The sequence below is a fragment of the Saccostrea echinata genome, unplaced genomic scaffold, assembly GCF_033153115.1.
Source record: "Saccostrea echinata isolate AGI-Se365-2 ecotype Australia unplaced genomic scaffold, CSIRO_AGI_Sech_v1 ptg000022l, whole genome shotgun sequence".
Classification (NCBI taxonomy): Eukaryota; Metazoa; Mollusca; class Bivalvia; order Ostreida; family Ostreidae; genus Saccostrea; species Saccostrea echinata.
In genome coordinates this window covers 1,588,708-1,603,123 of record NW_026889771.1, presented here as the reverse complement: position 1 = coordinate 1,603,123, position 14,416 = coordinate 1,588,708, and the positions used below count along the sequence as shown (strand labels likewise).

General features: G+C 32.8%; 2 protein-coding genes across 3 annotated transcripts in view; both read right to left on the bottom strand.

Moving 5' to 3' along the window:
* LOC133190621 (uncharacterized) overlaps nucleotides 1–1,073 on the bottom strand; it is a 34,909-nt gene extending 33,836 nt beyond the window's left edge. The window contains exons 1-2 of the mRNA XM_061326311.1: nucleotides 1,067–1,073; nucleotides 227–967 (exon numbers count right to left, since the gene is read on the bottom strand). Of these exons, the coding sequence (XP_061182295.1) occupies nucleotides 227–967; nucleotides 1,067–1,073 (748 nt within the window). The remainder of the gene's footprint in view (nucleotides 1–226; nucleotides 968–1,066) is intronic.
* Nucleotides 1,074–6,381: 5,308 nt separating this feature from the next.
* LOC133190768 (hexosaminidase D-like) lies at nucleotides 6,382–14,267 on the bottom strand. Of its 2 annotated transcripts, XM_061326458.1 has the most exons (14): nucleotides 14,060–14,267; nucleotides 12,859–12,913; nucleotides 12,535–12,644; nucleotides 12,302–12,389; nucleotides 12,099–12,177; nucleotides 11,893–11,978; nucleotides 11,504–11,687; nucleotides 11,026–11,094; nucleotides 10,740–10,935; nucleotides 9,914–9,993; nucleotides 9,429–9,510; nucleotides 9,095–9,199; nucleotides 6,889–6,975; nucleotides 6,382–6,775 (listed from the first exon to the last, which is right to left on the bottom strand). In XM_061326458.1, exons 1-14 carry the CDS (start codon nucleotides 14,074–14,076, stop codon nucleotides 6,610–6,612), a joined length of 1,404 nt encoding a protein of 467 aa, XP_061182442.1. In that variant the 5' UTR covers nucleotides 14,077–14,267; the 3' UTR covers nucleotides 6,382–6,609. The 2 variants fall into 2 exon arrangements, with proteins under 2 accessions (XP_061182442.1, XP_061182441.1); XM_061326457.1 differs by lacking the exon at nucleotides 14,060–14,267 and having other exon boundaries at nucleotides 12,859–12,939.
* Nucleotides 14,268–14,416: the final 149 nt, after the last annotated feature.

Sequence of the window (14,416 nt, the reverse complement as noted above, 5' to 3'; positions counted from 1 at the left end):
CATATTTAACTTTTTTTTTTCACTATATTTAACAATTAAAAATTTAATTTTTAATTTTTTTTTATTTTCATCATTCAGAAAGGTTAGCAAATACTGTAATGCTACTACTTGTATTTGTTTTAATCATATATTAGCATGCTATTGAATAAGCAGACAGAACACAGAACGAAAGGCACTAAAATGTGATTACCACTAAATTATGTTTACACAAACACCTTGCACTTACCATCATCAGATCCAAGAAGAATACTCTTACTCGGAGAAAATGTTGCTGGCTTGATGATGTTGGCTTTTTTGATGTCAAAAGATGAAAAAGTGCTGGCCTTATTGGGTGAAAACACAGCAGGTTTGATGACTGTTCCTTTTTTAAGTCCGCTGGCCACTGAGCCATCAGTGGATTTGGTTGGGGAGAACGTAGCTGGTTTTATCAAAGTTCCTGCTGTGCTCACAATTTTATTCAAGGAAAATACTGGTTGGGAGGGTTCTGAATTAAATCTGGTTCTCTGACTTTCAACACCAGATTTAAGTCTCTCTGCAGAGTGAGAATACGGTTTATTTACAAGACCGGGAGATCTGGTAAACTTTCTTTTGTACAGTTTCAGTGGAGAAGGCAGTGATGGAGTTTTCTGAGTTTGTGATGAGGAGCTGTGGCTATACTGACCTCCAGCTGTTGAAGAGTTCTTTACATCAAGACCGGGGTCTGGTAGAGAGTCGTTAGAACTCTCCTCAGAATCTACCACCTCTTTTCTGAATGTCTGATAAGATGATGGCTTTTTCTGGTCAATACTTGTACAAGAACCACTGGATGATGGTACTGATCCTTTTAGATTTCTATCAAGTTCTTTTGTATCCAGTTCAGACCAATTACTAGCTTTATATGGTTTCTTTGTTGCATCAGATAAATTATTTAAGGAAATAATTTCTTCTTTTTCTACCTTTTCTGCAGCTTTAACAAGTGTATCATCTTCTGAAATTTATCAATGAAATCTTAATAACTGTTTATACAACAAAAGACATTTCACTGAACTTATAACTTCCTCTTTATACATATTGATGTAACAATTACTTAGCATTTAATATGTGTTCTTTCACCTTTACCTCAAATTAAGTTTAACTATTTATTCTTTGTTGACACAGTTAATTCAAAATGCTTGCCTTCAAAAGATGGGTTTTGTGTGTTCTTGGGTGTTGCGGAGGCCAGAGAAAATGTACGGAGCATTAGGAGATCATCAATACAGCTGAGGAACACAGACTGCACAGATCCAGCTATCGTGTTGTTACTGGGATGTCTGACGCTAATCAAAATCACCTCATCTGTCAAATTAGGGAATATCGGTCGCAACTGCTCTAGTAATGTCTCCTCCATTATCAATTCTTGAAGTAGTTTTCTGAAATATTTAAGTAAAGATACAATGTTTTGTCTTGCTGGGAAGAACCAGCCAATGCCCCTTCCATTAAATAAATTCTACAGATCCCTTAAAAAAAATAGAAAAATGTAAATAATAAGCTGACATACATGTAATTAAAGATATGGTCCAGAATTTTCAATATTTTAATGAAAGACATTTTAACTTAACATTTAAGTAGACAGAGACATGACTTCCTAAACAACAAATAAGCTTCCCAAAGGTTCTTTCAGGCTTTTTAACTTGATCAAACAGAGAAAGCTGAAGGGTTAACAAGGCAAGGGGGCAACTACTTTAGTGACCACTACTTCATGTTGTCTCCCTCACCCTGTCCCCAACACATTCTGCTTCCTCACCCTGAAGGCAAAGAAGCAAAAGGCCTCATGAGAACATTATAGTCCATTGTACTACAGTTATTGCAAAGATCAAAGAAATGCTGCAGCCATTATTCTCCAATAAATTACAAACGTCATCAACAAATTATCAATAACTTTATATCAGTTTTCTTTAATTTTGAGTGCTCTTACTAGAAAAAGGACTAAGACCTCTTTTATTGTGACGCAAATTAGTGTGAAAAAAGTTTACTTGGGATTTGGATTACCTCATACTTTTTCTAATGCTTGGAGTGGAAATAAACTACAAGTAGCATTCAATTGTGGCGTAATAAGGCACTTATGTTGATGTCGACATCTACTTCTCCATTTCTTTATATAGGGATTTAAAGATTCGCCATAGCAGAATAGAAATACTCCCCTTGTCATTGTAATTGTTGGAGAATATACCCCTCAGTCTTGACATTTTATTGGCAAATAAAACAAGAGGCCCAAGGGCCTTGAAACGCTCTTCTGATAAATTGTATATTTATACCTGTCACTTCTATCTGAAGCCTCTAAGTATCCTGTTTATTAAGACAATTCCAAATGTAGGTCATGGTAACATACTTTTTGGTAAACATACTCCAGGACCCCAAAATGCCTCAACTGACAAAGTTTGATGATTTTAATCTCTTATTATTTTGAAATATTTAAATAATGCCTTGAAATTCTGTAAGTAGGTCACAGTGACCTACTTTTAAGTTGACACATTCTGAGGACTCAAAATACATCAACTGACAAAGTTTGACGATTCTAAGCCAATTAGTACCTGAATTTTTAAATACAGCTATAAAATTTCAGAAGTAGGTCACAGTTACCTACTTTTCAGTTGAAGTACTCCGAGGACTCAAGATGCATCAACTGACAAAGTTTGATGAATTTAAGGCAATTAATAATAGAATATTTAAATATAGCCATAAATTTCAAATGTAGGTCAAAGTAACCTACTTTTCAGTTGACATACTCCAAGGACCAAAGATACATCAACTGACTAAGTTTGATGATTCTAAGCCAATTAGTACCTGCCATATTTATAGAGTTGAGTTTATTCACCAAGTAAATTGGTAACGTAGCATAGGTTCAGATAACTCAAGTTCCTCTAGGAGTAAGAATAACTGAACTCAGTTACATATAAATCCCTGTTAGTGACAATGGGAATTTCTTTCAATTCGATCCCTCTTTTTCCACTATTGTTTGTAGACACTGAAAAACACATTTTTATTCCATGAATACATTGTTACAAGTAGACGTACATGTATACATGTATATCTTTTTGTTTCACATAGAGTAAGACATGTTTATATTGTACATGTTTTATGCTTCAATACCAAAATATGAATCAAGTTTCGTTTTACATTTAAAGTGCATTTGTGAACATCTACATATCTCCACGATGTGGCAAGTTTATTTTGGCATTATCAGAAGCAAATTACTTTGCATCATCCTTTTCTTTCTGTCAGTCTGAGAATCGAAAATGCCTCCTCGGTCTCCGTTCACACGCCCGATATCAATCGGTAAAAGTGACAAAAACCCGCCAAGCAAGCCAAGTGACATTTCTCATGGGATAGTCCCATAAACCGGTGCATGTGTTTTCCGTTATTCGTCACATCTGGTACATACAAAATATTGTAAAAAAAAATTTACCTATTTGCTGTAGTTCAGTGTGAATAATTCTTGAGATATCGTGGGTATCATGTTTCATCTTTCATTTCTACCGCGTTTCAGAAAATGGTGGAATAGGTTTTAGACAACTCGTTCGTTGATTCTGAACGTCACTGAACGAAGACATACTTTTTAAAAATATTGTAACAATCTAAAGACAGTCCCAAAAAAGCATAATAAACAAATTGTTAATTCACATTTCACATAAAATAATACTATACCTTTCTCTTTTTCTATACTTAACCCCCCCCCCCCAATTTGGGGGAAAATGTTTGATCATAAAGATGATAGGGAAGTATAGCAGGAATAAGCCTTCTCTATGAATTCTATTTTGCAACAGCCAATTGCTATTGCTTACTGCTAGTTACAGTGGTTACAAAGTGGTAAATTCTTCAAGCTTGTTTTGTAACTACAAGTTTATTGACCATTCACTGAAGTCCATAATAGTTACCTGTATGAATTTTAAGGACATACGCAACGTAGTTTGAACTTTATTGTCTTTTTCACTGGAGTTGAAGAGTTCCAATACTTAAAGGAACTGTGTGCTACATTTTAATGCCTAAATATGCTGTTGTACACTTCTTCTAAAACAAGTTTAGATAAACAAAATATCTAGAATATATGTTTAGTAATTTTTGAATATTTTTCTTTGAAGTATACAAGATTTTTCATCAACTGATATTTTTTCAAAACCCCTGGTAATGCATGCTGATTTTTTGTCCATGAACATCTGATGGCACTATAATCTTAAATTAAGAATATCTTGAAAAATTATCAGTAGGTAAGGTACGTTGCGTATGTCCTTAAAGGCGGATTCCGCCGGGAATATGGGTGGAATCTAGCAGGAATTGGCAAATTCCGGGCGTACTTGAGGCGGAGACGGAGTTTTTGAAAAGTTACACCTGAATATAAGAGGCGTCTTCCAGGCGTCATTTCTACTTTCCGGGCGTCAATTGGCAAGTTAAGATTTTCCTGGCGTAAAATGGCAGGAAAATGGAAACAAAAATTATGCCTGGAACTTTCAGGAGGAGTAAAAGCGTCTGATTGGTCAATTTAATTATCAATTAAGGGTCATTTGAGATAGGAGGTTAAGTTTGAATTTGATCAGGAAGGAGGGAGTTTAGTGTGAGTGAAATACGGAATACAGATATATCAATGTTAAAGGCTTTTACTTGTTCTGGATGACACGTACAGTATCTGCTGGTAGGTGTGATAATTAATATCTGGTATCAACTTGAGTAGATCCTTTGATTATGATTAATATGTACAATGATCATAAGTTATAACTTATTGACTCTTTACTTTAGATATTTTGAGTTAGTCTGATAAAGGCATTTGAACTGTAAAGTACTGAATAAATGAAGAACTGTATTAAGTAATTTGTTTCAGTGTCATGATTATTGAAGTGATAAATGTATTTTAAAAAGTTTATTGAATTAATTCTTAAACATTATTTTACACTCATGGTGGTGTTTGACAGTGTCCTTTATACAAAAAAATTGAAACGGCTTTTATAAATTATATTTCTATACTACGTTAATGACCTGTCATTATGTTTTCTTCCAGTTCAAAAGGCTAAATATTTAACTTTAACATTGTAAATCATAACCTAAATGTTTTTTCTTGGTTTATAGGTTTTTAGGTCACATAGTATTATATAATAATAAGGACTTTCCAGGCGTAATTCTGCTTCAGGCGTCATTTCAGTTTCCAGGCGTAAATTTTTTCCGGGCGTCATTTATTTTTCCGGGCGTAGCTCATTTGCATTTTTCGCCTCAAATTCCTGCTCAATTCCTCTTAGTTTCCTCTTGGGTTACGCCCGGAACCTGTATATCACCATATATGTATTGAGATAAACTGACGCCCGGAATCCCTTCTCCAAGTATGCCTCTATTCCCCCTATATTCTGGGCGGAACATTTCGTACAGGTATATTAAATAATCACTCAAAATGAATTATCTGACACAGTTTAATTAACTGAACAGACTTCTCACAATGGTACCATATTACAACATGCTTCTTCTCTAAAGAAATCACTTTAACTATAGGTGGCCTTGGTGCAGCCAGTTTTGCTTATTACAGTATAGAAACAGTGAGTCATGTGATATACAAGATACAAGATATTTTATTTACCAATCAAGGGCCCCGAGAGGCATTTCCACATATATATTTGGAGGACACACTTTTTCATCCATGTCCGGAATGGACAAATATGTGACCTCCTTTCAGCCAACAAAAATTAAGAAATTAATCTTTCTTTGATAGTATATACCAAAATTAAACAAAGAATTCTATTGCAGAGCTTCATTTCTGAAATTTATGTCTTTCATTAAACTTCAAGTAAATGGAGAAAGTTAATTATATCATGAATAGGAATGGGTATCACCAAAAATTTAGTATCACGATATATCACGATTTTTTCCAAAAATATTACGATACTATCATGATATTTTCACACATAATTTTTACTATGATTTTCAATGAATTTCAATAATTTTCCTAAAATATATAGTGTGAAAACATATTAAGTTCACTTTTCATTATTATTAATATATTAATAAAGCATGTTTGGATACTAAGATGCTGTTTTTCTCTGTTTTAAAACATTTTTTTTTACAATTCCTGTAATTACAATTCAAGAGTTTAATTGAACAAAAAAAAAAATTAATTATTTCCAGAATTTTTAATTACATACTTAATACCGGTATTTTTGTCTCCATATCACGATACGTATTGTGCAATAAAAAATCATGATATACCGGTATACAGATAAAATCGCACATTCCTAATCATGAAATACATGTCTTTAAACTCATTCTTAAAGTATCAATTAAGCACCTTTTGTTATTTATAAAATGGTCATTTACACCTTTGTAGCTCAGACCCAGCATAATTCAATTAAACAAAAAAACTTTAACAAATCACACAAAAAATGAGACTATTACTGTAGAAGCATTTAATGTTAATATGAAAACTTCCTGTTTGATTCTGTTATTCAAAACTACTTCTACATTAATTATGTGTTTTCATTAGGAAATCTGTTCTTTATGGCACATTATTTGTTCCAGAGTCCTCTGGATGTTGAAAATAAATCTGTCAACAGATCAGTCCGTGATTATTAATAAACTCTCTAAGTGTAAGCTGTAATATGGTACAACACAACAAAGCTATGGATTGCTGAGCTGTACTTTTGCTTTTTCTACAATGTCTGATATTTTCTTTATCTTCGGTTCCACAAACACCTTTAACCATTCTTCCACAGTGTTGATATAAAAGACCTCCTTCAGGGCTACCTCAATCTGGGGGTGGATTTTTGTCAAACTGTCTAAGATTCTGAAATAATATTCTCATATTCATGTAAAATTGCAATAGTGAGAAAAGAAAATCCATGATGACATTCAATTTTGAGACAAAAAAATTAAATAAAATGGTGGTATGTAACATACAGAGATGACTGGGCTAGAATGGGTTCAATGTGGACTGGATTGGAGAACTTCCTCTCCATCATGTAATCATTCATCCATGTCATCACTCTAAATAAAGTAATAAAGGATACATTTAAATTGTATACTAGTTTAGAATATAGACAGAAAATGGTAAAAATTGTAGAGATGAGACAACATTGCTGTGATTATAATTAAAACAATTAGAATCATACATTTCTATCAAAACACACTCTTTTACGATTGCAGAGTGTCTGACATCCATCTCTCTGTCTGTCATCTGTAAAATTTTCACATTCGACTTCTCCAGAACCAATGGACCAATTTCAAATAAATTTGCCAAAAAGTATCCTTGGGTAAAGGGGATTCAAATGAAAGGCCATGTCCTCTTTCAAGGGGAGATAATTAAGAAATGGTGAAAATTTGGTGGTTATTTAAAAATCCTTTTCTTAAGAACCACTGAGCCAAAAAGAGACACTTATATGACAGTTAAATGACATAGTGTAGTTTGTTCAAGTTTGTTCATATAATGGTCCCCGAGGGCCGGGTGGGGCCACAATAAGGGATCAAAGTTTTACATGAAAATATATAGGAAAAATGTTTTAAAATCTTCTCAAGAACAACTGGGCAAGACAAGATGAAACTTATATGAAACCTTCTGATATAGAGTAGATTCAAGTTTGTTCAAACCATGACCCCTGGGATTAGGGTCTGGCTACAATAAGGGATCAAATGTTTACATGGAAACATATAGGAAGAAAATAATGTACTTAAAAAATCTTCTTAAGAATCACTTGGCCGAAAAAGTTGAAACTTTTATGAAATCGTCCTGACAAAGTGTTGATTCAAGTTTGCTCAAATCTTGGCCCCTGGGGTAGGGTGGGTAAAACAGGGGATCAAATGTTTAGATAGGAAGATACCAAAAAAATGTTTAAAAATTTTCTTTTCAAGAACTACTGGGTCAGACATGATGAACCTTTAAAGTGTAGATTCAAGTTTGTTAATATCATGGTCCCAGAGGGTAGGATTTACTTCTGCTAAGAAAATATTTCTTATTAATATTTTGTTAACAGGGTCAAGGTTCCTTAGGCGAGCATTGTGGCCCATGTTTCTCTTGTTTTGTTTAAGGGAGCCGACTGGGGTTTTATTGTGTGAAAACTACTATAGAGAAACTCTTTAATTTTATACCATATGTACCTTACATTGACTTCGGTATACATGCCAAGTTTAGTGAAAATCTACCGTCTGGATATTTTTTAGGGACCATCTCAAAATACAGGTACATTTACTATAGGATTATATAGGAAAATACCATTTTTCGCACTTCGAAGCAAATTATACAAATGCTACTATAGACTTTTTGCTCAAATTATACTATTTGATGGGTAATACTATATTGTACATTTTGTGCATGAAACACAAAATTCTACCGTCTGGTTTCCAGAGGGAGCATCTCAAAATGTCAAAAATCATGATATTTTCCTGTTTTTATGGAGTACAACAAAACATGACAGATACCACAGATTTACAGAAAAACTAATAAAAATGATTGTTAGATTCTCAATTTCCTATGTTTAAAATTTCAAGAGCATAAATTTTATACTTTTTATTTTATGGCATAATTAATGACCCCGCTTAAAGAACTTCGGTTATTCATAACATCAAAAACACACTATTACGACGTCTGTATACCCATCATTTGAAAAATCGTTCAAAAAATCAGTTATTTAAAAACGTGATTAGATTTTTTAACCTTAGATTTCCTAAATCTGTTAATTTTTATAAATTATGTAAAAATAGTTGCTTTAAAAGAGTAAATACGCTTTGTTTTACTATGCTGCGCGAAGTATTGCGCAATGAAAACCCCAGTCGGCCCCCTTAAGAGGCTACCTGGTCATGTTCATTTACTTTTTCAATAATCTACATCCTGACAAAGGAAAGTGTGATGATTTTTTTTTTTACTATATATGATATGGAATTCAATCAATATTTTAAATTGATGCCATTTCTACTAAGCCAAAATGTCAAATTTGATAAGTGAAATAAAATTAAAAAATTCTAAGATGATGGTTTACATGAATTGTGTACTACTCAAATTCCTTTTAAAATATTTATATATTCTTTGATCTTTCAGTGGCCAAAAAAAGAGAAGCATTATATTGATAAGAATAAAGCCTCATATAGATACATAGTTTTAAATGTTGCTCACCTTTCATCATGTACCAATTCCTCATAAGTTGCATCCAGCTGTAGAAATGCTAACATGGCACAGTATATTTCACTTCCTGGAAACTGACAAGGTGGTATAGGGCCCCTAAGTTCACACAACATAAATATATATGGCTATATTTATATGTTGAATTCATGCAAAATATATTAAGGTGCCAGTTATCTAATTAATCTTTTAGGCAAAAATGGGACTTTAAAGTTTCAGAATTTAAAACTTGCTAAGAGTAAAATTTATTTTGTTTAATTTCATTGACTCATTCTGTATATCTAGATTTTCAGTATGGCCGTTATATGTCTTGTAGTCCCTGCTGTACCTCTGAAATGGGTTCAATGGTAGAAGAGTCGGAAAGTTTAAGTCTCGTGACACAGTTGCATGGACCTCAGGAGAAAATAAACCTACAGAAAAGAAAATGAGATTCAAGATGTGATTTTAAAAAAGTCATTTTCATGTAGGCAATGTTTAATAACAATTGTACTTGTTTATCTGGATTGGATATGTTTATCTGGACTGATGTACAAGCTTGAAGATTTTTTATAGGAATTCAATCAATACATATTTCAATTAATACAAAATACTGTTTGAATTGATTACTCTTTAGCTTTTAAAACACTATCATTATTTGAGCATTATAGATCAATATTATCTTCAGTAAACAATCTACTGACAAACACATGACTTCTTAGTGAGCATGCCAGGGAGATTAAATAACTATAGCCTTACAAGGAATTCATAAGTTTTAAAGCTTTCTAAAGATTGACTTTTTTCTTAAGTAATACCATACCATGTATAAATACTCACGCTGGAGTGTTAAGAGACACACTCCTAGTGATGGCAGAGCTTGTGGAAGGAGTTCACACAATACTGCATAATGATCATACCTAAAACACACCAACTGGCATCAGCATTTTACAGGGCATGTAATATCTAGGCTTCCTTTAAGATGTCAGAAATTAAGATAGTCCCTAGATCAAATCATGCCCCCTTCCCTGCCCCTCCTAGGGGGTGTAGGGGGGCACATATATATTTAAACTGTTCAAAACTGAACTGATTTCTACTTTCCTCTAGCCAAAGTGCTCAGGTGAGTGATGAAGCCCATGGACCACTACTTGTTTTGTCATTTAAAATGCATATTAAGAACCCTCTATACACTGCACACTAACATGATTAAAGAGTTCTAATTCCATTGTATTTTTATGCAGTTAGAGTTATCTGCCCTTAGATCTAAAATGAAATAAATCAAAATTTAAATTTATTATTTGAATTTATTATTTAAATTTATTATTCAATTTGTAATCAATTCAAACATTCTAAATTGAGTTGAATTAATTGAATGCTTTATTTGCATGCATTTTTGTCATTTAAGTAAGCAACAGTGACTTCAGTTTACCAACACTTCATTGTCTTTAAATATTTTTCCTGGGGATAATTGGCAGGTACCCTATGTTGAAAATCAAATAGATAAACTCTATATCTTTATATAATTTTCTTAGAGCCTAAAAAACATTTTTCATTGGTGAATAGAGTGTCTTTAAACAAACAAAATTGAATGATTGAGATATATTTTTGTTTGATAAATATTCAACTTCATTTATACCAATACATGAAATCATGGATAAAAGCAAACCTTTGCCATCCAGTAAGCGCACAACCTTGAACCTTTTTGAACTTTGACCTCTCTTTTGCCATGACGTTGAGCCACATGGTATGATTATCTACATGATAGGCAATGTTTGTGGCATACACATTTGCCCCTGTTGCCCCTTTGAATGCACTAGCTATCCAAATATTTGGGAACACTTTGGAGTATTTGTCCCATATATCTACAATTTGAAATTTATCATTGCTTTCATCAGACTAGGGGTAAATTCTCAGATTTTATGAATTAAATATACTGTAAATGAACAAATTACCTGGTGGAAGTCTAAAAGATGTTAGGTAGTGCCAAACCATAGGTTCAACTAAATCTCCAAGGCCAGAATCTACAAAAAAATTGCAAAAGTAGTGAAAACCAAATTTATAATTGTCAATATTTGAAAGCAGAAAAAAATGAAGAAAAACATCTGTTTGGGTTAAAAGTACAGAAAACATTTAAAAAACATTCTGTAACCAGAAATTTTCTTTCAATATTACTTTTATTCAATTGAACTCACAGAATTGCAATTTAATCCTGTTTGATTCTTTCTAAAGTTTACATTTTACTCCCCAGCCCACCCCTGATACATCACACTATATGTCTATTTTCAACTATAGATTTAATCTTTATCTCATAAAATTAACCTGGTCTCAAAGATAAGTGTAAATAATTGAAAACAAAACTTGAACAAAAATTTCTCAGCATTAAGTATTGAAACCATACTTAAATTCATCCTAAAAAAAGAAAATATTTACTGATAAGGAGAGGTAACTCTGTATGTCTCAGCATGTCGTCCCACATAATACAGCTGATATTGGGATGGGTATCCTTAATGTGATCTAGAACAGCCTTAATATGAAGTAAAAACAACTGCTGGGGTGTTAGATTCTCTTCTAACATTCGGATTTTACATCGCTCACAAACTCCTAAATGATACACCTAGAATTGAAAAAAATTAATGTATTCAATATCAAATCAATTTCTTTAATTCTGTGGTTATATAATCCAGAAATAAGAATTTTCTATTACAAAACTAAAAAAATAATTTTTTTAAAAAGGATAGACAGATAAAAAAAAATCATACTTTAAGACTCGGCTAAGGCGAGATAATGATACAGTGTGTAAAATAATAAGTCAATTTTACCTCATCTGCCCCGATGTGGAAAGAGCGTATCCCAGGATGCAATTCCATAACCTGATCAATCATCATACATACAGCCAGAAGGGAGTCTACAAAATAAACAAGATCAATAAAAATTGTCTTCATAATGAAAAGTAAATTATCACTGTACATGTACTGTAATATGTAAATACAAGTCCATCTCAGAAAGAAATACATGTAAGATATACCTGAATTAGAGGGACAAAGTGCCATTGGATAGTTTGGAACTTCTCGCAGTGATCTGAACTTCTCAAGTTTTAATACAAACTGAAGATAATTAAATAACATTGCAAAAAATTAACAAATTCCTTTCTAGTAACAATGTAGGAAATTTGAAAAGTGTGAATACAAATATTTGATGGTACATATTTACTTCAGTCAAGAATCAAACCTCAAAATGACCAATGGACTGGACTAGCGGTATTACAGTAAGACCGTTGTCCTCTGCAAGTTGCAAAATGCTTGCTATGCACTCTTTACTGCAATGAAAAATGTCACAATTATTGCTCAAAATGATAATATTGGCATGAATGAAAATGTCTCCTTTATGTTTTGTTCAAATCAGTGGCTTTTAGAATACTTACATGTACTTTGTTTAAGTGTCAATGTAAATAAGAATCAAACCTGTAAGCAAATTCTGAGGCAATTTCATTGAGGGCTCCCCAGTATGGAAACATGTCTTCATATTCTATCAGGAGACCAGTAGCACCCCATTTCTTCATCAGTGGAAAAATCTGAAAGTCAGTTTTAATCAAATTAAATTTTCTTGCAAACTCTGTTACTTTTCTGTCAAATCTGTACTCAAGAAATACATACAGAAATAGTAGTTTGAATGTAAATAAGAGGAGTTCTATTCTCAATTTGCTAACAGTTATTGGAGTGCATGGTAATTCCTAAAGAGCTTTGCCATTGTCATTAACTTTAGTTACCGTAAAAGATTACACATACCTTCTCAAAATATGTTACTTTTGGTGGTGCTCCTTTCAAGTCCAGATGCACAAGTCTAAAAAAAAGTATACTAAAGGACATAGTTAGGATAATATTAACAAGTAGTTTTTCATGAACCAGGACTTACTGTAAACATACATGTTCAATTAGGGCAAGTGCACTAAAATTAAGTGCAATCTTCCTCATCAACTGATTTATGTAATCATGAACTAGCATAGTCAAGCTTATAAAAATAATTTTATATTTAGCATGTACTTTAAAATTAGAGGACAAGATGCAGCCAAAAAGGCACTGAAATATCATCTCAGCTGAGGCTGGGCTTGGCTGGATATTTGGACCACAGGCACTTGTTTCAGTAATAAATTTTTAACCCATAGTATATTAATAACACAAGGTATCCAACTCCAAATTACATGGAGTACCCCCCCCCCCCCCCAAATGCAATCATTTACACTTTCAGAGGAATTGCACTTGCAAACTGTTTATTACTATTGTCTTCTACGATAATTTATCAACACAACCACATGGCATGCTCGTCTCTATTCTCCAGTGTCAAAACTCTGCTCACCGACTATGAAAACTAAAATCCAGAAAGTTCAGAGAAGAAATGCAAGAAAGCAAAACCAACTCACCAGTATTGTCAGTCTGTTCTCGGTGATTCATGCAGACTAAACAAATTGAACACACCCGGTAAAACGTACTAAACAATATGCACTAATAGTGCTCGTGCGGTTTACAAATAGTTAATACAGGTGTTTGACATGTTATGAAGAATGTTGTTGTCATTGAATTCTTCTAATATTCATGTATGTTCAAAATCATTAAACTAAAGTTATTTTTTTAATAAAAATAGACATTTAAAATTGTAAACAATGCAACTGTGTCCCAGCCCCTTGAATCTTTATAGCGATAAATCAAAACATGTCGGAGTTGTTTACTTTTCTTATCCCTGTAGTGATATAGTAATTATGACAGAAGCATTCATACCAGTATTTAGCAAAAAAAATAAATATTCATACTTGATATCCATATCATTTCCGATAAGGTATCACATCCCAAAATGCTGACTCTGCTATATAAGTAACTAGACACACTGACACAATGCAAAATACAAGAGCACTCTTGCTATTAGTTTACTTTCCTGATTTGATTATGCATTCTGTGTAAATTAATTAAAGCACTACACACAAAATCAGTTTACCTCTGTATGTCTTCCATTTAACTTGGAGGTGGTCTTCGAGTATGCACGCGTGGTTTAGCTTTATCAACAGCGACAACTATTTCTGCAGATTACCTGGATATATTACTTAAGTTACCATACACATATGTAAAAAATGGATATACAAGACGGAAATTGACACGTTATATTAAGGAACAAGAACTGTCAGCAAAAGCTAGTGTTTCTGTAGAGTACTTTAGCACAAAATCTATTATTTCATCTGCCCGACTGAATCAAAACAACATTTATTTTTAAGATCTGTATTGGAATAAAAAACGAATTAAAAATAAATATATTTCAGAATATTTTTAAAAGTATGTATAAAACCTATATCAATTT